The following is a 25,022-nucleotide window of genomic DNA, read 5'->3' as shown; positions in this document are numbered from 1 at the left end:
CATTCATGTATAGTGAAATTAGATAGACTGTGTTGTTGTTATGTTTATACTAACTCAACATAAACATTGATCAGATGTGATCCTGATGAATTAAATAAAGGTTATGAAACCATGATAATTTCTTTTCTTTTCTTTTCTTTTTTTTTTTTTTTTTTTACAATCAATTACACTTTACAAATTTCAGATTGGTGTATGTAAATTGATAAAAGAAATTGACTATACCATTAAAAAATTCTTGAGTTGTCTCTCTTTGTGGAAATAATTATCTGTTGCAATGAATGCTCCCTTGGGTTCATGACCCTGAATATTGATAAGGTTGGGAGGTGTGTTATTTATATTTTATTAAAGTTTGATTTCATGAATTAAACTTGAAAAATCTTCATTTGTTACATGTAATTCACCTTCAAAAAGTCTTGACCATGTTAACATCTTGACGTTTAGGGCTACAAGGTCGACTTTTTGCTACAACATGACCACACCTGTTCATTTCAATAATTATCCCATCCTTTCATGACTATTTGCTACAACATGACCACTCTTGCTTGTTTTGATAATTATCCAATCCTTTCTTGACTATTTGCTACAACATAACCATCCTTTCAATTAATGCAATTACTTTGTCATGGATGAAGTAAATTTCAGTTGTGATGTTTATTTATAACTTCTATCTTTATCATCATCATACTTTTGATTTTGACACCATTTTTTATATGAATCAGATTCTATTATATAAACAAGACCTGAACCAAAATCCGAAAATGGAACCAAACGGAACAACTTGACCGCGCTTTTCGGTTATTTCAGGGAACCATGACAGCCCTAGAAACAGATAAACTTACGAAAAAGGAAGTAACAATTACCTGTGAATTTATTACATTGGTTTGAAAGAGTAGGGATCTTTATATATTGCCACTTAAATCCAAGACCTTATTAACCCCTTCTTTCTTTATTAGACAAAAATTGTATCCTTTAGCAATTGTTTGTTTAACATCCCTTAGAGAATTTTCAGATTTTACTCTCATATTGAGACGAAACTACTTTCAAGGAGAGTTTGCAAATTTAGACCTGTACCCGGCACTTACAACTTGGAGCATTTATAGATCTTGTTTATGCCAGCACTTACAGAGACACAGGACCTCTGGTTATACAGTCTCATCCAAAGGATTGGTCTCCGCTTCATACATTGGATTCGAACCCGCCACTTAAGGATCAACTCCTTATGCTCAATGCATATGTTGATTCCATGTCTATTCGTGGGCAGAAAAAGATTTCCACAAAACCTTTCAGCCATAAATTGCCAGAGATGTATGCATGGTAGAGAAAGAAGTTTATTGATTCATTGATTCTAGGGATAATCAGTGATAGGTTTTACTTTTCACAAGGAAAGCATGGTGGCCAGAGGAAGAAGCCTATTGAGAGCAAGTTCAAAGACATTGAAAGATGTAGAATTAGATGTAGGCACAATTTAACAATTTTTCTGGGTCTGTCAGTCATACCAGATGTACCGGTATAGAGGCATCAGGGTAGGTGGCCAGGGAGGTGCCCTTTGGTTTTCAGAATCAAAAGGTCAATGTCTAAAGAAAGGTGTATGCTGAGCCTCGCAACTCTTGACCTATCAATCTCATGGTGGCTGTGCAACTGTTGAAAAAGTCCTGATTTTAGGATGAAAAGGTCAAATGATATTAAGATACAATCTAAAGATTACTATTTTGGACAATCATGTTGGCAAAAGATTAGGACTGACAAGGGTACATTTTGCAAGGGATTCTGCCCTGTTGAGTCTTATTTAAAATATAAATGTTGGTTCAAATTTTTCTTACTGGTGTGGGTATATTGCAGTATCCAATAGTATTCCTTATTTTTTTTTTTTTTAACTACCAAAAATATTTTCCGGAAACTTAACGGGTTTGGTTTGAAGATTACAAGAAGATGGCAGACGACGAGGTTGGAGTTTCCTCGGATGATGGCGATGAAGTTGATGAATTAAGCAAGCTCTTCCAACTAGCAACAAATTTTGTTCGTTCATCCACTAGCAATTTTAATCAAGACCAGCTACTATACTTGTATGCCCGATTTAAACAGGTATACACTTGAGAGTATAAAATTTGTCATGATTGTTTATGTGTATTTCATCTCGAATTTCCTCAAATCGTCAAGTGTATGAAACAAATGTTAAATAGCCCAGTTGTTTAATTCTCTAAAAGTAGTACAATCTGAAAGTGTCGATGTATATTTTCTCAGGGCGCTGGAATTTTGTATCCACATAGGCTTTGATAATTACAGGAACTTGTTAAACGATAAACTGGCACATAATTGACAACATATTCATGATAAAGTGCTCTATAATATAGAATAGTAATGATTAATCTCCATTTTGGTTATAATTAAAGCAAAAAGCATTTTATCAAATGTAACAAGGGAGCTAGACTGCCATGTTAAAACATTCATGAGTGCTTGATTAAAAAATATTGATATTTCTTGAAAATACACATATGTTTTTAAAATATAACACCTTTACATGACAACAGATGGTATCATTGAATATTGGGACAGTATTTTGTACATACATCATGATATTTTGCAACAACTTGATCCACATACAGATAATGAACTACATACACCAGTTGATGTAGATTCGTTGTTTCATATGGTTAAGTAAATTTTGTCATTAGGTAGGAGGGTATATTTTTTTATTAAAAGAAAAATAAGTAACATCAGGTGCCTGTATTTTCAAAGTAGCCAAAAACTGGGACTTGATTATAGTAATCTACAGTTTTAGTACAAACACTGCAGTGAGTTTTGATTATGTAGCAGATTAATTTAATTTACCTAAAATTTAAGATTGAATTGGTGCTTTTTTTGTTGCAACTTTGTTTATACATGAATTCCCCAATATCAAACTGAAGCAGATCCACTTTATTTTGCTACACTACTACAATGTATAACATTTTAAAATACAGTGAGGCTGAGGCCTTGTGTGGTATCTAGTCAACTCGTAAACTGACCAACTCATAACCAAGTCAAATTGAATCCTACACTTCAGCTCGTAACAGAAATGCGAATTAAAGTCAACTCACACGATAGACCCAGGTTATGAGCTGACTTTCTGTTTTTGAGGGAACAAGTCATGTCTTATAGTTATATCCTACAATTCAAGGTCTCAAGGACTTAAATCCATATAACTGAGTTTTACTGCATTATGTAATAGACTATGATATGGAAAAATTTCATTTCATGCCTCTCAGAATTTTAAAATTATGAATTATTACAACAAATTGTATGAGTATTTATAAACCCTATTAAAGAAACCCAATATGATAGACAGGTGTCAAATCGTAACCAGAATCTTGGTTAAGATTTGACTTCCTCCTTATGATTACAAGTTGACTGATTGGGTTCGAGTTGGCTTGGATATGAGTCACTCAATCTGGATATGACTTGAGTTGAAAACCCTGGTATTTATGGTCACCCAGCAATTTCAACTGTGCAACAAAATAGTGCCATGTCATATGACTACGAATATTCAGGAAATCTTGGCCAACATTGTCTCATAATTTTAGTGCATGTATATTTTTATCATTTTAAGACATAATTTTGTCCATTTCCTAAGTTATAATACATGTACATGTTAAAGACAGTAAAATTATCTAAAATGTCAAGTTCTTTTTTGTATTTTAAGGTTTGTTTCAGCACACTAGGAGTTTCATTGGTCCACATTTTTCATCATTCACTAACCATCTAATACAAGAGTTTGGATGAAAATATTCATAAATGACAGTTCACGCATTTAGTGTACCTGTATTTTAAAGTTGCCAAAAGATTACCTTATTATTTTTTTAACAATCAATCTTTCTTCTTGTTTTTTTAACACAGGCAAATGAAGGACCCTGCAATGTTTCAAAACCAGGGATGTTTGATTTCCAAGGGAAGAAAAAATGGTATTATTAATAAGCTAAAAGAAATTATCTTATTTCATTAACTTGCTGTAGCTGAATGCTCAAGTGAGCTTCTGACCAAAGTCTGGCATCTTTCTGTAGTGTTTTGCATGTAAACCTTTACATTTTCATTCTTTCCAGAACCACAGGGCCAATTTCAATCAAACTTGTGACAAAGCATTCTAAGAAAGATTTAATAAAGTTCAAAGTTCAAGTGCAGGGCCATGCCCTTTTCCAAAGGAAATCAATTCAAAATTATATTATCTTGTTCATACTAAGACTGATTTACTAAATAAGCAGTATTCTCAGAAAATGTTCATCTTGCTTCTCCACTATGTGTATCTTTCATGTAAATGGTTCAGATGAACACTTAAGAATTGTATTCTCTCTAGTACTTGAACTTGATAATAATGATTTTTTTAAAAACCAAATTATAGTATATACTCGGCTATAAGTCGGTCCGCCTATAAGTCGGTTGTATTTTTTGAGGTTACTTTGGAGGAATTTGCCACTGACCCGCTTATAAGTCGGTACAACTTTTTGCCAGAATCAGTTGACAATTTCAAATCAATGGTGTAATGTTTTAACCTGGTTTTGATCAATATTTTTAGAAATGACGCCGATATTTAATTTTAAATCATAAGAAAAATATATAATACACACTTAAAGATAAAAATAAAATTATTAAAATATGTAAATACTTGTGTTTATGTGTAATCTTAGAATACATAAATGATATAATATATCCAGACATTGTTCAGTGAAAATCATTGGAAATGTTTATAAAATACTACATTTCGCTCTCCAGAAAAATACAAATCTTTTTATGACTCGCCTATAAGTCGGACATAGAGTTTTGGACCAAATTTTAACTCCCAAAAAACCGACTTATAGGCGAGTATATACGGTATAAAGTATAAATGTGTATTCCAGGGAGGCATGGAAAAGCTTAGGAAACAAAACCAAAGAAGAAGCAAAGAGGGAATACGTATCAAAAGTTAAGACAGTGGTGCCAGGGTGGAATTTGGTAGGTGTGTTATGTAATATTATGTGTATATGAAAATTGTTTGTATTGGGGGTGAGGCAGACAAGTCACATATGAGTGGAAAAATCATTTTGTGTACACACTGCAATATTGATGGATTGATTTTTTAGTTGTTTGACATTCATTACTGTCTTTGATAACGTGATGCTTAAACTAAATTAAAAACATTTCCATTTGTATATTGTTTTTGATATATGATTTACACTTTGTGAAATGAACTATATGTGCCATTCATTAATAACTTCATGCAATTTCGTGAACTGAATGATGATTGCAAATGTAAACAATGAAAAATATGTATGTGCATTTGTATTGATAAATGCAGGGGTTGAAATTTTCCTGTAAAACCCACTAGCCCAGGGGCTACTGATCAGTAAAAAATTACTAGCCCAAACCTCAAACTAATTAGCCCAAAAATTTTTTTATGCAAAATGAAAACATAGCAAGTTAAATTAAAGTTTCAAATACTGTGGTGACAGAAGCAAATTAAACTACAATGTAGTTCTTATTCAAAAGAAACCAGTCTACATAGATAAGCAAAAGTAAACTGACGAGAATTTTTTTTCCATTCTGCTAGTCCGATGGACTATCATTACATTTAAATTAGCTAGTCCGAGTCTTAAATTGACTAGCCCCGGGCGTCGGGCTACCATATATTTCAACCCCTGATAAATGAATATATAATAAGCTCTATTTGAATACAACAGGCAGATAAGAAACAGCAGGGTGATGGATGGGTAGCTGTCAGCACATTGTCTAATACAGAATCTGTGATAAAAGATGAGAACAAGACGGCTTTTGATTGGTGCAAGGATGGTGACACCAGTCATCTTCTTCAATACCTGAAGAAGTCTAAAACTGATGTTAATAGTAAAGATGAAAATGTAAGAAAAATACAGATTTGTTCTCTTTATATCAGTATAGATGTGATCGTTTCCCTTAATGCCTTTGGCTTTTGACAGGGAATGACCCTTCTGCACTGGACATGTGATAGAGGAAATCTGGATATGTTGAATGCACTTCTTGGGCTTGATGCTGATCCAAATATACAGGTTTATGATGCATCTATTAGTTTAAAATCCACTTTAATTTTCGCCAATTTATTCTTTGTTCAAATATACATTAAAAGCAATTTTTGTGGAAATAGATGTTTAAAAACACTTTTGAATGATTTTGCTAGATTCTGATTATGGGTCAGCACTTTTCACTTGATAACACTGCATTTGTTTTGTTTTAAATAGGACAGTGATGGACAGAGTGCACTCCATTATGGCAAGTAGCAATGCTTTAACTTGTATAAATTATGTAGAATATTTGAAACATTTTTGCAACACTTAATTGTAATATGCAGTAAATTTGACTGTTTTCCATTTCGTTCTCTACAGCTGTTAGTTGTGAGCACCAGGAAATTGTGGAGAGACTGCTGAAGACTAAAGTAAATCTTGAGTTACAGGACATGGAAGGCCTTACAGTGATGGATATTGACACCAACTCAGAGATCAAGCACTTGTTAAACAAATGTGTAACTTGATAATGTGTGAACAATTTTGGGATGCAAAGTAGATGATTGATGTTTTTGGAGTTCTCGAGATTGGAAGCATGTAAATTGCATCAGTGCAATTTATCGATTCTGGCAAGATTTCCATTTTATAAATGAAGTATGAAGAGTATGAATGTGTTTTATTTATCCATTTCCTGAGGTTCATGGTAGTGGTAATAAGTGTTCACTTTATATTGAACAACTCTTTTTATTAAATTATCAGTATTCAAGCTTCTTTGTTTCATATTACTTACACAGGCAAAGATGGTGCAATGTAGAAATTATACACTCTGAAGATAATGTTGATTAAATGCACCAAACAAGATTGTTATATTCAGAGTTTAAGTTTCTTGTTGTTTGAGAGATTGTTTGTAATTTTTCTTAAAAATTCTTCAATTTCAAATTACATGTACTTGATTTAAATTTGGAAATTTCTGATTATACTACCAACCTTAATTGTTACCAATGGTTTCAACCTTTTGATTAAAAAATAATTTTCACAATATTGGAAGATGAATACTGTTATACATGTATAAAGCACATGCCTTTAAAACCCTGAGGTTGGTAGCATAATATTTTTTTTAGGTTTGTCAGTCTGACTGTGTGCAAAGAATGTTGAAAAAGCATAGGAAATAACTATGGTATTTATGTGTAAAAATGATTTTTTTTTTTGGCTTTGTTTTTAATGAAATAAAAATTTAATTCAACAAATAGTCTTTTTTTACTAAACATTTTGTGAGCACATTCATTCTTTGGTTAAAAAAGAAAAGGGGAAAAAAGGGCATGTTTAAGTTGTTGATGATGCTGAACCACTTGTCCATGGAACTTATCATGCATCTTGAACAGGTGGTATATTCTATTCTTTTTTTTATGACTCTCAAATAACTGCACTTCAATAGTTTCACAAAAGACATGGCGTTTCTGTTATAAAATTGTACTTTAAATAGATAGTGGATTCTCACCTCTTTTGTCAAATAAAAAATCTATATTTTGAGATTTTAATTAAAGAGATGTACTTTTATTGAAATAGTGCAACAGCCCACATTATGAAAAAATGTGTTTCAGTACTTGAAAATTATCAATTCTGCCTCCCTTGGTTTTTGCATTTAGAGATGTACCCAGTACACTATTTTTAGCTCACTTGAGCCGAAGGCTCAAATGAGCTTTTCTGATCACATTTTATCCGTCGTCCGTCCGTCTGTCTGTCTATCCATCCGTCTGTAAACTTTTCACATTTTTGACTTCTTCTCAAGAACCACTGGGCCAATTTTGACCAAACTTGGTACAAAGCATCCTTGGGTGAAGGGGAATTTAAATTGTTAAAATGAAGGGCCAAGTCCCCTCACAAGGGGAGATAATCAAGAGAAGACAAAAATAGGGTGGGGTCATTAAAAAATCTTCTTCTCAAGAACCACTGCGCCAGAAAAGCTGAAACTTATATGAAAGCATCCTGGGATAGTGTAGATTATAAATTGTTCAAATCATGACCCCTGGGGGTAGGGCGGGGCCACAATAGGGAATCCAAGTTTTACATTGAAATATATAGGAAAAATCTTAAAAAATCTTCTTCTCAAGAACCACTGGGCCAGAAATACTGAAACTTATATGGCAGCATCCTGGGGTAGTGTAGAATCTAAATTATTCAAATCATGACCCCCGGGGGTAGGGCGGGGCCACAATAGGGAATCCAAGTTTTACATTGAAATATATAGAAAAAATCTTTACAAATCTTCTTCTCAAGAACCACTGGGCAAGAAATACTGAAACTTATATGGAAGCATCCTGGGGTAGTGTAGAATCTAAATTGTTCAAATCATGACCCCCGGGGGTAGGACGGGGCCACAGCAGGGAATCCAAGTTTTACATTGAAATATATAAGAAAAATCTTTACAAATCTTCTTCTCAAGAACCACTGGGTCAGAAATATTGAAACTTATATGGAAGCATCCTGGGGTAGTGTAGAATCTAAATTGTTCAAATCATGACCCCGGGGGTAGGGCGGGGCCACAGTAGGGAATCCAAGTTTTACATTGAAATACATAAGAAAAATTTTTACAAATCTTCTTCTCAAGAACCACTGGGCCAGAAAAACTGAAACTTATATGGAAGCATTCTGGGGTAGTGTAGATTATAAATTGTTCAAATCATGACCCCCGGGGGTAGGCGGGGCCATAATAGGGAATCCAAGTTTTACATTGAAATACATAAGAAAAATCTTTACAAATCTTCTTCTCAAGAACCACTGGGCCAGAAAAGCTGAAACTTATATGGAAGCCTCCTGGAGTAGTGTAGATTATAAATTATTCAAATCATGACCCCTGGGGGTAGGGCGGGGCCACAGTAGGGAATCCAAGTTTTACATTGAAATATATAAGAAAAATCTTTCAAAATCTTCTTTTCAAGAACCACTGGACCAATAAAGCTGAAACTTATTTGGAAGCATCCTGAGGTAGTGTAGATTCTAAATTGTTCAAATCATGACCCCCGAGGGTAGGGCGGGGCCACAATAGGTATATTAAAAGGGTGGAAATCTGGTAAAGAACAGCATGGCCAAAGTTACTCAGGTGAGCGATGTGGCCCATGGGCCTCTTGTTATAGATGTGTAGTACTTTCAATTCTATTCGGATTTTAAATACTGCATACGTTTTAAAGGATGTCCATATTAATGTTTTCTGAGACATGTATATCAGTTTTCAAAGAAAATCTCCTTTTGTTTAATTTTTTTTACTGTTTTATATGCCAACTACAAGGGATTTATTTTTCCTTTTTTCTCATTCATGTACTTTAGTTCTAGCAAGATTTAAATATCTGAAATAAACAGACTCCATGTTTAAAATGCATACTTTCCTATGAGTTCAGTGTAAAGAATGCACCCTTCTTTCAACTGATACTTGTAGATAAAGTCATAAATTGTGTGTGCATTTATGAAACAGTAAAACTCGGTTATACTGGAGTCATGGAGACTTGAGGATTAACTCTGCTATATCCGTAAATCGTTATTTTCATAGAATCAGTAAATGTATCCATGTACTAGTATATAACAGATTTGCAATATAGTTCTTGGTACAACTGAATATGCTGATTGAAGTTTTAAATACATAAAATTTTAAATTGTAATGAGTGTGTAAAAGTTAAGTTACTGGAAACCGAGGCCTAAGTAATCATCACAGTTAAGGACATAAGCAACGTAGTTTGAACTTTGTCTTTTTCCCTGGAGTTGAAGAGTTCCAATACTTAAAGGAACTGTGTGCTACATTTTATTGTCTATATATGATGTTCTACATTTCTTTTAAAACAAGTCTGGATAAACAAAACATCTAGAATATATGTTTAGTAATTTTTGTATATTTTTCTTTGAATTATACAAAAATTTTCATGAATTGATATCTTTTCAAAACCCCTGGTAATGCATGCTAATTTTTTGTCTACGAACATCTGAAGACACAATAATCTTAAATTAAGAAATCTTGAAAAAATATCAGTAGGTATTAGGTACGTTGCGTATGTCCTTAAAGCATTGTAAAATATGATTCAGTACCAACATGATACCAAGGTATGTGTTAAGTAAAATGTTGAACACTCAATGAAAGATGTCAGTTTAATATCTTTACTTTATTGGAACCATAAAAATTCACTATGAAAGATGTAAATTTCATTATTCTCAACTTCTGTTGGATACAATATCCATTAGATATATGTTTTATAACAAAAAAATTTTATAAGAAATTATTAAGAATGATGTCAGGGACCCCTAAAAATCATCTTCCCTTTTGTTTAGACTCGCATCTGCATGTACAGTTGTACTTGTTTTTCCTGTCGGTTTATTATGAAAAGAGCAAGATGATAAGCTCCACAGAACAATATCTTAAATAAACTTTGCCACAATTCCCTGCCTGAATTTTTGCTTCAAATTACCCTGTTTGGTGGTTGAATTAATTTGTGTTGCTGCCTCATGATTATTTACAATGTACAGTAACTAAGTTTGCAACTTCATTTCGATGTTATAAAAACAATAAATGAAGATATGAAAATAAAAAGCTTTATTTGAAATAGAGTATAGATAACTTTGCTGCCCTGTGAAAATGGTCTCCATCTCATATAGCTGAACAAATACAATGACCTTGGTTATAGGAAAAGTCTGTAAAAAGGCATTAAAACAAATAGCTTTGCGTACTTGATTGATTTTAACCAACAAACATTTATATTACATATATTTCTAAGGCATTTATATAAACAGAAAAAATAAGGCACCTAATGCTGGCATATATCATATGACTGAAAAAAGTAAACACAAGTGTTTTGATTGCATTGCTGAAAATGGAGAGATGTAAATATAGTGTTTAAGTTTGACTGGCAATCCAAGGAACAATTTAAAGTAGTCTTCAAACATTTATCTTCTGTACCCACTCCCAGTGAACATGAAACTGTGTGGAAATATACAAGTGAATTTTACAAGAAAGCTACAATGTACATTACATGAAAATTTCCCGTTCTGTAAAATGAAACATAGAGTATACATTGGTTAAAAAAAAAGACCCAGTATAAAGTTCACTAACAATTCTGAAAATTGAGCAATAAAGCTTTCATCATAGATGTATAATTGATACTTTTATTACCATTCACCCAATTACCCTTACTGATCAAACAGAATGAAAAAGAATGTCATGTATTATACACATATTGGGAAAAAAATAAACAAAGATTGGCTAATATTTTAAACATTAGGTGAACTGCGATATATTAAATTAAGCATGTTAGCAGGTCATGGACCTAATAGCACAATCCTAAATTAGCACTAGGTGCCTACATTTATACCATGCAAATTTATATTTTGGCAGTAATAATGAATTAGCACATTAAAAAAAGGACAAAGTACGTACTTGGCATTATGTAAACTTTCAAAAGATTATCATTGAAAATTATTGTAATGGTTACTTGCTTGTTGCATCATACTTTAAAGTTAATACAAAAATTCAGAATAATTTAATACAGGCCTTTTTGAACTTTATATTGGTGAGATGTTTTGCACAAGTAAGCAACAATTACTAGGAATACACTACAAATAAATGTGAACTCAAAACAGAAACAACAAAAATACAACAATCGATCATTTATAAAAGTTTTACAACAAGAGCTAAGGCCACTACAGTTACAAGGTAAGTACCAGAGTTTGTTTGGTTTGATTCAATTACTAGTAAGTCCAATATATGTGAACAAAATTATCAGTCTGTCAGAAAATATGCTGCAATATGAGGATTTGGAGTATACAAGCCAAAAGCCAATACTGAATATTATAAATATCTCTTGAAAATTTTCATAAAATAAAAAGCATGAGAAGAGCAACTTACAATATTGACACAATTTAATTTGGAGAAACATTCTATTTTTCTTTCAGATTTAAAGAATCTACATGTATACTATTTTTTACGAATCAAACTTGTTATTTATTGGTTGTGAAGACTAGTTTACTCTTCTTTTGTAGATGAGAGTTCTCTCTTGAAGTTCTGTACCATGGCATTTATCTCGCATCCGACAAAGTCATTCACGGCAGCCAGAAGGACTATGCACATTCCATAGACATGCCACTGAGAGAATATGTCAGAGAATAACTGACATAACAACATGGTCAGAAAAAACAACCCATTTGCCTGGAATATTATATTTAAAAAAGTAAATATGATGCGTATTTATTAAATAATACAGTAGCATTCAGAACAGATGACTGAGTGGTCAATGGCATTTCAGGTTATCTTCATATCAGATTCAAATCCCTGTTGGCACCACAGATATTGTATTAAAGGTATTTTCAAAGCTCTTTATCAAATTTCAAGCTGTAAATTCTATAAATTTCTCTGTAGGAAAGAGGGGGTATAATAACTTTCATTCACTTCAGGCCAGAGAGTTTCTTTAACTTACAAGTAAGAGGATCAATATACATGTACTTATGCAGCAAACATGTTTAATTCTAATATATATATATATATATATATATATATATATATATATATATATATATATATATATATATATATATATATATATAGATATAGATATAGGATCTCCCATGATTTGTGATCAGATATGATTTCTTATTCAAAGATTAATATGTTTATCCCTGAGCATTGGCAAGGGGATAAAAACACACAAGTTGGATAAAATCATATCTAACCACAAACCATGGGAGATTCTTTTTATCACATGGTTTACACAAAGCTATTTCATGTTTTACATTGAGATATATATGTAAATTTACAATATTTGACTTGATCAAATTCATGCCAAAACCATAGCTTTGTCAAAACCATGTGTATGAAAAATGATATCCTATGAGTTATATCCACTGTATAAAGGAGTAAACATGGGATAAAATTAACCTATTTCAGTTCAAGAGAATAAACTCACCAGGCCATGACCGAGAAGCACTGATTTTTTGTCTTCCTCATGATGGCAATTGTTAGCTCTTCCAGATGACATTCCTAGGGCTAGAAATCCAGCTCCCATGAGTCGTGCTGTGTAATCATGCAGAGGGTCCAGAGAAGACAGTTTTGTCTAAAAAAAAAAAAAAAAACCATTTTTTTAAAAAAATTTATTTTGTTTTCTACTTAGAGTTTAAGGTAATGTGTATGAGTATTACATGTGTTTCTTAAGCTGTAAAATTTTTGTTTTCTACATACACTAAACATACATGTACACCAGCAACTTAACAACATTCAATAAATTATTTTTCCTCAAGATTTTTTTCTTTGAAATTTTAAATTCATACCTGGAATGTAGCAATAAATTCAGGAAAGCAGTAGGCAATGATCCCATGCACAAAGAACATTACAAAGTCTATCCTGAGGTGAAAGTGAGTTTTGGATGTTGATTGCTCCGTACTTCCTCCCCAGTCATCCTCACGCAGGGAGTAGAAAAGAAAAGCCACAAAATACAGCCCAGTAACCAATGCTGCAAGCTTTTCAACCTGAGGGGAAAAAAAACCATTCATGGATTGCATTTCTTGTTACTAAATGCCTCAAAAACTGTGTCGGGGCATGTCTACACAATGTTTTGCTTTGTTCAGTTGCATGGTTTCTTCTATTTAGCTATCAAAGAAGCTCTTACAGAATTAAAGATGCTCTATAGAATTTTACTGTACATTTTTTAAAATCTGTGTTTTGCAGATTATCACTTTTGGAATCATGTAAAGAAATTCAATTTCCACAAAGAAATACAAAGACCTGGTTGTAGACTTTCAATTCTCCAACAAATTTACTCATATTGAACTTTTGAGAGGTCAATGAAAATTAAGTATTGGTAAAAAAGTTACATCTTTAAAATTATACATGTATTCTGTGATTATATTTTCTAAATATTAATACATATACTTACATAAAGAGATATTTTTTCTTTCTTGCTGTCGTAATTTATCAGTCGTACAGCATTAAGCAGGAAAACTGCTCCAAAGAACTTAAAACAAAATATGAATTAAAATGATCTGTCAGGACCTTTATCATTAGATCAATTTAATAATATCTTCACTTTAGTGATATATAAAATCTAAAAAAAAAATTATTTATTTCTCACTGACGTATTGGAGATAAGGGATGCTTTCATAATTTAATGGATATTACCATAGTCCTTGACCAAAGTAAGTTGATTTCCATGGTTCGATCATTGCTTTTACGTGTCATAAAATGAGTAAATGCTAGAGCCATCAAGATTATTCCAATGTCACGAATTTCCTGCAAGTGTAAGCCATCTGCCACTCCTTTTTTGAACTGTAAATAAGTTATAACAATAGAAAAAGAGCAAAGCATTAAATACCTTCATTTCTATTCAAAAGGAGTCAACATACTGCAGTTTTACTTGGTGTTTATTGTGAGAGTGTCCAGGGCATGTGCACTGTTGCATCAGAAATGATGAATGTTCATTACTCGGTGCCTAACAAATCTAAAATTTTCTAAACTCAATGCAACCCCATAGAAAGCACACTAAAGAAAATGTTATAACAGTAGAAAATATCTTCATTTTCGTTCAAAATGGATCAATATGCTGCAACTCTTGAGTGTAATTCTTGTTTACTGAAATGCTGCCCTGTGCATGTGCTCTGTTGCCCTGAGAATAAATATTCTTTACTGTGGACAAATCTAAAACTCAACTCAATACAACAAATGGAAAGCACGATAAAGAACATATAATTAAAGGGAGAAGATGTGATGGACCTGACCAGGATTTAACTAAACCTGGATCTTTAAAGTCTATATAGTCTAAACATGAGCTTTAATTAAGCTATATATTGCTCCAGTCCAGTCACATTTCTGGGTTCCCCTTTATTTTGTTTTTGGAAAAAAAAAACAAGCACACTCCTGGCAAGGGATGGCAAGGCACTAAAGAAGCATTTGAACCCTTCCCCTCTCCCAGGCCTGGACAGCTCCTTGTTCTCCATACTATGTACCTAAGTAAGGGTACTACTAAACAAAGTACGATAGAGTACTTTTAGTGTACGCTGATTATATAATGTTTGTTATTTTTATGCAATTATATTGTTTATTTCTATTCATTCTATAAAATACTTAAACATACATCATTATGTAAAACTATTGTTACAGTAATTTTTATCAAGTACATTTATTTGATCATTTTCACAATCTTTTGGCAAAGTTATAGCATCTTGTGCCAGTTATACTAATACACCATTATATAGTACAATATTTAAAAATGTAATTTAAGTTTACACTAAATTAAAATAAGGATTATTTTCAAGGATGAATTTATACATGTAGTGATGATGGACCAAAATTCACAATAAAAGACATGGAATAATATCTATCTATTCAGATGAATCTGGAATTAACCCAATTAAGTTAATTCTACAAATGATACATACACTTTTATGAGAAGAATAAAAAATAAAGCTGATAATCAAAGTGACATAATACTTTTAAAAAGGGTATGTTCTTGGCGAATTGTGGTCTATGTAAATTATATACAGAATCAGAACTAGATGCAAACTGAAACCTGAACCTTTAATTCCAAAATAATGAAAACAAACACAATTTTTAAATTTTTGGTTATCCTGAAGTATAAACACCAACAAAATACTAATTAAGGCCTAAATAATAAAACATAACCCACATATTCTACTGCATGTACTCTAGTGTATGTTGTTGAGGAAGACCAGACTCACAGAGCAAGCACCATTGTTGTAGATGGAGTTATATAAGACTTTCAACCATTTTAGCACAACTTAAAAAAAAATTATTAAACTATTGATAAGGGCAGTTGGAGGGTACATCACTTCATTATTTAACTACAGTTCAATCCACACTGCTGTGGTAAACACTGAAAATTTTACCCCCCCCCCAAAAAAAAACTTTCAATATATATTTAATAGTCAGATAGTCCTAACATTGGACAATTTAAATATACTGTACTGGATGCAAACTTTTTTTATGTCAAGTAAAAAGCACTTGTACTACTGTGTTATATGCAAATTCCATTGAAGTCTGCTTACCCAGAAATTCACAGCTTCTGGATAGAGTAGTGCTCCGAATCCCTTGACAGCGAATATCAACGACGTGATGTCCATCAGAGTTTTCCTGCCCCATGGGACAGTGACTGCAAACATAAGCAAAGATGCTGGCAAAGTCAGCTGCATAACAGTGTTATCTGGAATACTAAGCAAGTCCTTTATGTTCTGTAAAACGAACGCCATGGTTGGATATATTGTGTGCCTATCTTGCAATATGCTATCAGCTATGCCTTATTGTTTACAAGAACGGAAATACCGCGTAAAGTTGTGACCTACTTTCCTTAGAAGCGTTGTTGAAAGCGTCATCAATTAGTGTGTGGAATGTTGGTAAAACGAGAACCGAAAAAACTGGGTTAAGTAGCCGCAGCCCGCAAAGACATAAATAACATCTTTGCTAGTCTACAGTGTAGATAGCGGATCAGACACCCCTGGCTATCGAAGGTGCATAAATCATAGTTATTTGCGTACACACTAATATTATAGGTCATTCAATGTTTATATACAAGTATTAAACATATGTTAAACCTACAATTAAATAAACTGGAATAGTTGTATTTTGAATAAATTTATATAATTTATTATAATATCTTATTACTCGCATTACCATGATTACCTAATTTTCCCAATTTAATACACAATTTCCAGTGACTTTTCCCCCTTTTTTAAATACAAAAAAAATCGATTTTATTTAACAATTTCCAGAGCACATTTATAAAATGCCATAAATATCTTTTATTTGTGTCTCTGAAAATGCTTGGTATTGATCTAAAATTTTGTTTTCTTAGTACGCACCATGATCTAGCACAGTGAGATAAATGCATCTTAATGAACAGGTATAAACAGGTTCAAGACTTTTAAATAATTTTCGCCTGACAGTCCCCCTCCCCCTACTGCTAAATTGTTATCTAATAGACTGTACATTAATATTCTGTTAATAGTTCTGAAAATAGCAAATCATGACAAATGATTTTCACTTTTCTTGTGCTAAATACCTCCCCTAGTTAAGATACTTTTATTGTGTGTGTGGTTTTTTGTTTTTTGTTTTATTTATTTATTTATCTAAAATTGCTGCTTTTCATTCAAATGAACAATTAACTGGGTCGAATAAAAAATGCCCTAGCTGCACTCTCTACCATCGGCTCATACATTCACTACCATCGGCTCATATATTCAGCTCTGTCGTTGGCTCACGTATATCACAGTGTTAAGCATAAGAAATAGTGCGTTTGTTTTAAAATTCATTATAATTAAATGCCATCACTATAATGTTTGTCTTTTAAGGTAGATATTTACTAAGTAGATCTAGAAATATTAGTTTAATTTGAAATAATCCTTGGAATATCATGTTTTTTACCTCATGTCAAAAATCTTGACGCGAGCACAATGCTGAGGTGTCTGAGAGAGGAACGAACGACAACTCTGCATAGGAGATTGCCCTAGCTGTTCATAATGATCAAGAAACACTTCAGTAAAACTATCCAAGATTAATTAGTACTGTGCTTTTTATAAACTTCAATGTTTTTGTCATACTCTTCGAGAACTGGTCGACAGCCTATATATAGATATATATACAACTTGCCATAACTTTAAAAAAAAAAAAAGGGAACATTCTCATAATTTACCTACACACTCTACGGTTTACGACCTACATGGTAGAAGTGTAGACTTAAAGCCAGTCATAATCTACTGCACTGTCGTATAACATCCCAATGACAATGGAAGGGATAGTTTTTACTCTGCAATATATAAACTTTATTAACTACAATAAAACCCTGAAATATGTCATTTATTTCCCAATTGTGGAAACATTTTAAATGCTGATTGTTTTGCTGTGGAACAAAATACATGCTGTACTTCGTAACTTCTCACTCGCCGTTATTAAAGAGTAATGTTTTTGCTTTCAAAATGTACCTTCATAGGTGTTGGAAGCAAATTGAAAGTGGGGGAGGGGGGCTAAACCAACAAAAAAGTTTCTACGTCGAGCACAAACACAAGCCCAATTTCATTGGCGATATTATGTCTATCTTTGCAAAAAATTGGGGGGGGGGGGCTGAGCCCCCCTCCCCCGGTTCCGACGCCTATGACCTTTATTTACTAAAATATATAGATATTTCATTCATGATTAAAATTGCATCGGTCCATTTTATATGACTTTATACCTAAATATAAAAGTTTCAAATTTTTTCTCTATAAATGTGCGCAATCCACTTATAAGAACACTATGCGGTAGCGCAACTCTTAAGAAACCACGTGACATCCACTTCCGCCATTTTTTTAAGTGCGCAGGATCTTGAAGATAATTATTATGCCTGCAACTATGAAGAAAGAAGGACTTGGGTAGCAATATTGTGTTTTCAGATGCATTCTACAGTAAGTGGTTTTGTAGGCTGTCAACCGCATGTAGATCCTAGATGTGATATTGTGACCTCGAGTTTGCCAGCGCTGCTAGCTGTGTGTAAATCGAGACTCGTATCACATATCTACTTGCATGCTTGTGCTAAGTTGTATAGTTAAAAGCATCAATTATGGAGATTAAATGATCAACAATTTGACAAAGAAAGTGCAATAACTTTAAGGGTTATATACTAATTTGAATTAAAACTACAGAAGAATTTACACAGTAGGCCTAGATTTAGAAGTAAACATTTAATATTGCGTAACACAAAGGACTGTATACAAATAATGGAGGGAAAAAACAGAGGAAAGTACTGGTATAGTAACGTTCTCAATATTGAATTTGAAATACTATTACTAATCTAAAAAAAAAAAAAAGTAAAATCTTACAAATTCAAAGAAATCATAGCTGTTGAAAATTGATGAGAGAATTCCGTTTGCTGCACGTAACCAAGTAGAAGAAGGAAATGTGTATGTAGTAAACAACAATGCATGTAAACGTACTGGGGAGTAATGGAAGGAAATTATGAATGTGAAAACTAGCATTAGTATCAAAATAAACAGAGGTAAATGTTAATTGTGAAGACCAAATGCAGTAGGAGTGAGAAAGTGTTTGCCTCCCATTGAAGGCGAGACGAAACAAACATCAAAATGATTCACAACAATGTATAATTAATGAATAACTACATTTTCAGTTTGAACTGATTAATCAACTGGCTTAACTGTTCAACAGATCTAAATAAAGTTTTGAAAAGCGATCACTAGTAACAATGATTTATTTTTCTTTCTCAATTAATATTACACGAATAGTATAAGGAAATCCACTGATTCAGCGGAGCAGGAAACAGTACAAGGTTTGATAATTTTTTGATCTATAAAAATATCTTGCAAATTTACAGGACATGATTATTTTGATGCAATAAATACCACAATGATTTTGAAAAAAAAAATAATATAGGAGTACGATGAGTCTTAAACTTACAAGTTTCATTTAAATTTCCATCTGTTTACAGAAGAATGTTGAATGGCAAGTAGAAGAAAACTAGAAATATATCCATAGGACATGAATGCCCCGCTGAGTGTTTATTAATAACGCAACATGAAAATTTGTATTAGTTTATGAAGTTTGATGAGAATATCTTGAATAGTTTCTTTAAAATTGAAATTATAAAAGAAATGGATATAGATAATAAATTCTCACCAAACTCTGTATAAGTGCATATGCTTACATAAAAATATCTTGCATGGTCTCTTTAAACAAAATGAAAATTAAAGAAAAGTGAGGTCAAGGTCAAAGGAAAGGTCAAAACGTTGATGCAGTGGAATAGCTTACATCAATATCTAACAGCATAGGAAGTTTGATAAAATATCTTGAATATTTTTTTTGAAACTGAGCTTTGAACTGAGCTAAACGCAAAGTGGGACGGAAGACGGACATGACAAACTCTATATGCCCCGGTCATTTTCATGGCGGGGCATAGAAATCTAGGAGAATTTTACCTTGGATATGAATGTTAAGTTTTAAGTCATTACGGTTAGGTAAGGTAACAAAAGGTAAAGGGAAATAAATATTTTATGTACCTATCGATGTTAATAATAAATCTCATGTTTCTACAAAGCAAATGACATATACTGAGGTAAGGTGGGGAAAAAAAATAGACACTAATTTACAAAATTCATCTGCTACTTTATATGAAGTAGACTAGGAAGGATGATTTAAATGTTTCAGCAAGGAAGATTTAAAACTCTTTTATGGTATACTATAAATTTCATCTAATATTCATGAAAAATTAAGATTTGGTGGTGTGTGTTTGGGACTTGACTCGGTAGAGTGTGTCTTATACTTGGAGATCGTGATTTGTTGGATTGATTGTATGTTGTTTTACGTCCCGAAAAACCCTGTTTTTCGAGAATTTTTCACTCATATAGAGACGTCACCATACATCGGTGAAGGGCTTCAAATTTAGACCTTTACTCGGTACTCAGGGCCATTGAGCAGGGAAGGTTCTTTATCGTATCAATGCCTACCGTGACTCGGGGCCTCGGTTTTTAAGGTCTCATCCGAAGGACCCACAACTTTCACTTCAGAGTACCGAGCGCCTGGCGAAGGAATAGTTGCTACCTATTTTTGATAGGCCGTAATTCGAACACACGACCTCCCTATCACGGAGCGAGCGCTCTACCGACTGAGCTACCGTGACGGTCAAGAGTGTGTTGGAAATAAGATGCATAGAGTCACCATGCTTTAAAGGTTATCTACATTTTTCTCCTTTTCACATTAATTTTCAATGCACATGACTCTCTATTCCGAGAGTTTTTCGATGTAACTGTCATTCTGTTCCTAGTCCTAGGTCTAATCTGGCTAGGAATCGAGATCACAAAGTTTCACAGGCCGTTAGAAACCGAACGAGGAGATACCAGGAAGGGGGGGGGGGGTTGCCCCCCATAATTTTACTAACATATACTACTGACTCTACTGTATACACTAGAAAACCAATGCTGAAAACGGTTGTTCCCCATTAATATTATAAGGGATCTGTTTAACGAAAAATACGAACGATTTATCACTGTGCAACTTTGCCATTATTATACAATGGCATTTTAAGTAATTTGTTGAAATTAAAATGTTTTGACCACAGCTTGCCAACATTTACAGAAAAAAAATTGAATATGACTCTCTGATAAGATATATTTTTCAAGTGAAACGCCGCTTGCTGACGCACTGGAGACAAGAAAGTAAAAGATATGCAACAAACCGCTTTTTGTACATATATATGTGTCCCGATAGGGCCATTTGCAAAAGTGTAACAGCGCGTTAGGAACAACGCGTTAGCGCAAGGTGACAACGCGTTAGCGCGTTAGGAACAACACACCATCGCGCTAACACATAACACGCCGTCACGCTAACGCAACTTTACACAACACTCCGTCGCGCTAACACATAACACGCCGTCACGCTAACACACAACACGCCGTCACGCTAACACATAATACATTATGTAAAGTTATGTTAGCGTGGCGGGGTGTTTCGTGTTAGAGAGACTGCGTGTTGTGTAAAGTTGCATAAGCGCGACGGCGTATTCTGTGTTAGCGCAACGACGTGTTGTGTAAAGTTGCGTTAACGCGCCGGCGCGTTGTCACTTTGCGTTAGCGCGTTGTCACTAACAGAGGTGCAACAATGCGTTCAAAACAACGCACTGGCGCGTTGTCACTTTGCGCTAGCGCGATTTCACTTTGTGCTTTCGCGTTGTCACATTTCGCTAAAGCGTTGTCACTTACAAAAGTGCAGCGATGCGTTAGAAACAACGCTCCGGCGCGTTGTGAACAGTAGTGACAACGCGCTAGTGCGTTGTCACTACGGCTCGTTTCTTACGCGCTGTTACACTTTTGCGAATGGCCCTTTCGGGACACCATACATCTACGAAGAAGTTTTAAATCTCGGTTGAATTAAAGATTACTGACTAACCTTCCAAACAAATGATCAAAATAATATCGTGTTACTAGTGTTGTCCAGATTACATTATTGTTCAAATTTTGGAATGAGAAGTAAAATATTTTTAAAACAAATGTTACTAATGAAAAACTCTTGCTTTAGTGAATCGTCTTTCCCTACTGTATGAAGAAAAATATTACTTTGTTTACTAGTATTTTAAATGTAAATACTTTTATGGGGCTATTATTTATTAAGAGAAGATTGATACAATGTATTTCAATTTGCAAATCACAGAGAACTTTTCTTCAAAGAAAAAAAATGATGTGATCATGTCTTGATTTGAGACAGGAATAAAATGATAAACTATGAAAAATTTTTGAAACCATTTTGCTTCTCAGATATTGCATGAAAGTTAACTGTCTGATTAAAGTGAACATGCTGAGTTTTAGGCCCATATGGTAGCTCAGCTTCACGCAAAAAGAGATCTATATTCCAGTGCAAATTCTAATAATGAGGGGAATTCTTATATATATTCATCTTCTACTACTTACTTCCTAAATGCTTCCTTTTTGAATTCAAAGACTGTTTTAAGCGTCAAAACATCTTGCGTTTTATTTATTAAAATTCATGTACCGTACGTTACCAACAGGGCCAGCTCGTACTACATGTAACAATAATATCGATTAATTAAGAATTGACCATCGAATTTTTTGTAATAGTGTTTTCTTTTTTACTTTCATTCCTATTAAAACGTAATCAGAATTTTTGACCAGCATAATAATAAAAAAAAATTCTTCAAAAGGTTCAAGGTCACATAGTTTAAAATAACAATTTTTGCTACATGTGCTCCCTGAGTTGAATCATAGCTGTTAACTTGTCGGTTGTTCTGTTTATTGTTTGGTAGATAAATAGCTTAAACCGTTATATTGAGAATCATTTGTTTAGTCATTGGATTTCATGCTCATGTTAACTTTGATAAATAGATGATCCCTATTGATATAAGACCAAAGGGTCAGAGTTTCCTGGTTTCTGTTTTACCAACATCAGATGATGTCCAACAGGCCGGTAGGAAGCAATTTCAGTTTGGGGGGGGGGGGGGGCACAACCATACATTTTTCAGTTGACAGTTGAGGGGGCACTACCAAAAATTTCCTGACAAGCAAAAAAAAAAAAAAGGTCATCAGACGTTTTTATTGAGGGGGCACATGCATATAGTATCTATGTTTACTATAGTAATCTATATATCGGCAAAATTTTTTTTGGGGGGGGCACCCCCCGTGCCTCCCCCGGTTCCTACGGCCATGTCCAATCAAAATCTTAAGGATTATTTCATGCTGATTTACCACAAAAAAGATTACCTTATTGATCTTAAATGCTAGGATGTTTTCTTCTTTATTGATATCAAATTAATATTGTCTGATCAATAATTTGATATCTATCAACTGCACACATAGGTTTGCATTCTCCAAATATAAAGGATGGGGTACATGGATAGTGTTTAAAAACGGCGTTTTTAGCTCACCTGAGCTAATGATTTCTCTTGAGTTTGTGCAGTTATACCCCCCCCCCCCCCCAGCTCTTTGGACGAAGGAAATTCAAATTTAATGAAATCAATGACTATGCCCTATTCAAATAGCGGAAGTGAATATTAATAAATAAAACGTATCATCTCGAGAACTACCTAGATTGGAAAAAAATTATGTAAAATGTCCATTTCAACAACGTAGATTTACATTCAAAAGTTGTGAAGGCTCATAAATCTTGTACTTAATTTAACATCGTGGACCTGAGAAATGGAAAACGGTGGAAATACCTTTTTGTATCATTATTGGTGAATCATATAATGAAGGGTTTTGGATTGTATGACTATATGTTAAAATTAATTCTAATTCAGTGAGAAAGAAAAAGAGAGAGCTTTCGATATTAGTTTGGTTTAATCCAGTAAGGAAAAAAAAATTGTATTCTTTCAATAGAAGAAGATGTCTTAAGTTTGACCTTCAGATAATGAAATGTTTCTTTTATTATTATTATTAAGAATATGCGAATTCGTCGTTACGTAGCTTGAAAGTTTCATTGGCAATTTTCATTTTGATTGTTTGTTTAACGTCCCTTTCGAGAATTTTCCCCTCATATTGAGATTTTGAAAAACTTGCAACAAAAATGCCCCGAAAAAGCTGACAATAGCGATACATAAAGGTTTACATACTAGTAAGCTAAGTCATATATACCCATGACTTATGATACCACCACAACAGGTGTGATGCATACCTAGTACCCCCTTTTTGGTGAAAATCCAACATAAATGACACGAGACATCTGGAAATAATACTATATAACGTGCATGCTGCTTTGCCTAAGCACAAGGACAGGGTTCGAACAACACGATTTATTTATAATTTTATTTTTTTTCGCATCTGGGATAGAAATAGTACTTATTTTCTATTTCGTATGATTTTCTGACACCCCCCCCCCCCGCTTTAAAAGCGGAGACATATAGTGATGGGGTGTCCGTCCTTCCGTCCGTATGTCTTTCCGTCCGTCCGTTACACTTGGGGGTACCCATCTCTTATCCACAACTCCGCATATACCACTGAATAAAAATGAAACTTTCATAATATCTTTAATACATAATGCCATTGTGCAACTCTTATTTTACATTCTCATCGGACACATATTTGAGATTTCCCTTAGTAAAATATGGGCACTGCCATTCTTTGTATAATATTGGGGGTGCCTATCTGCAACTCCTCCTATACCACTGAATATAAATTTCACAGAATCTTCATTACGTAGTGCCATTCTGCACCTCTTATTTTAAAGGTTTTTTTTCGGCTGTCTTATAAATAGCAAATCATGGACTTTGCCGTTTAACTCAAGCTGAGATATCATTTTGTGAGCTCAATGTTTACCGTACCTCTAGTATTGAAATGCATTATGTGTCGGCGGTTTTCTCTACCTCTGCAATATTTTATTGAAGCTAAAGTAGAGCTAAGTTTCCAGTACAAATTCCCCGGAAGTCACGGTTTTAGGTTACTGAATTAAAATGAATTTGTTTCAAAGTCGGACTTTTTTCCCTGGAAAATTGCTTTATTTCAAAGACTCGAGAAAAATATTAAATCAAATCGCTTCTCGGTTCCTGATTCCTTCCTTTAAAAGTGATATTT

The 25,022-nt window shown here is 33.5% G+C and overlaps 4 protein-coding genes across 4 annotated transcripts in view; 2 read left to right on the top strand and 2 right to left on the bottom strand.

Annotated features, from left to right (window-relative positions):
* LOC133197422 (ribonuclease 3-like) overlaps positions 1-25,022 on the top strand; it is a 141,340-nt gene that overhangs the window by 10,320 nt on the left and 105,998 nt on the right. The gene's annotated exons all lie outside the window — the stretch shown is intronic.
* Positions 1-25,022, bottom strand: part of LOC133197424 (geranylgeranyl transferase type-2 subunit beta-like) — a 163,952-nt gene that overhangs the window by 76,100 nt on the left and 62,830 nt on the right. The window lies entirely within an intron of this gene.
* LOC133196464 (acyl-CoA-binding domain-containing protein 6-like) lies at positions 1,930-7,210 on the top strand. The gene is made up of 7 exons (XM_061332358.1): positions 1,930-2,082; positions 3,874-3,938; positions 4,869-4,962; positions 5,688-5,864; positions 5,943-6,032; positions 6,222-6,252; positions 6,366-7,210. The coding sequence occupies exons 1-7, from the start codon at positions 1,930-1,932 to the stop codon at positions 6,509-6,511; spliced, it is 756 nt and encodes a 251-aa protein (XP_061188342.1). The 3' UTR covers positions 6,512-7,210.
* LOC133196463 (uncharacterized) lies at positions 10,546-16,308 on the bottom strand. The gene is made up of 6 exons (XM_061332357.1): positions 16,014-16,308; positions 14,131-14,277; positions 13,889-13,966; positions 13,284-13,481; positions 12,923-13,069; positions 10,546-12,168 (listed from the first exon to the last, which is right to left on the bottom strand). The coding sequence occupies exons 1-6, from the start codon at positions 16,212-16,214 to the stop codon at positions 11,986-11,988; spliced, it is 954 nt and encodes a 317-aa protein (XP_061188341.1). The 5' UTR covers positions 16,215-16,308; the 3' UTR covers positions 10,546-11,985.

The sequence above is a fragment of the Saccostrea echinata genome, unplaced genomic scaffold (genome assembly GCF_033153115.1).
Source record: "Saccostrea echinata isolate AGI-Se365-2 ecotype Australia unplaced genomic scaffold, CSIRO_AGI_Sech_v1 ptg000030l, whole genome shotgun sequence".
Lineage (NCBI taxonomy): Eukaryota > Metazoa > Mollusca > Bivalvia > Ostreida > Ostreidae > Saccostrea > Saccostrea echinata.
This window is presented reverse-complemented; position numbering and strand designations above follow the sequence as displayed.

Coding starts and splice junctions, on each gene's coding strand:
- LOC133196464 (XM_061332358.1), top strand. CDS start 1,930: ATGGCAGACGACGAGGTTGGAGTTTCCTCGGATGATGGCGATGAAGTT. Junction 4,963..5,687: donor TGGTGCCAGGGTGGAATTTG/GTAGGTGTGTTA, acceptor TGAATACAACAG/GCAGATAAGAAACAGCAGGG. Junction 6,253..6,365: donor ACAGAGTGCACTCCATTATG/GCAAGTAGCAAT, acceptor CGTTCTCTACAG/CTGTTAGTTGTGAGCACCAG.
- LOC133196463 (XM_061332357.1), bottom strand. CDS start 16,214: ATGGCGTTCGTTTTACAGAACATAAAGGACTTGCTTAGTATTCCAGAT. Junction 14,278..16,013: donor CAGAAGCTGTGAATTTCTGG/GTAAGCAGACTT, acceptor ACTTATTTACAG/TTCAAAAAAGGAGTGGCAGA. Junction 12,169..12,922: donor TGCTTCTCGGTCATGGCCTG/GTGAGTTTATTC, acceptor ATAATATTCCAG/GCAAATGGGTTGTTTTTTCT.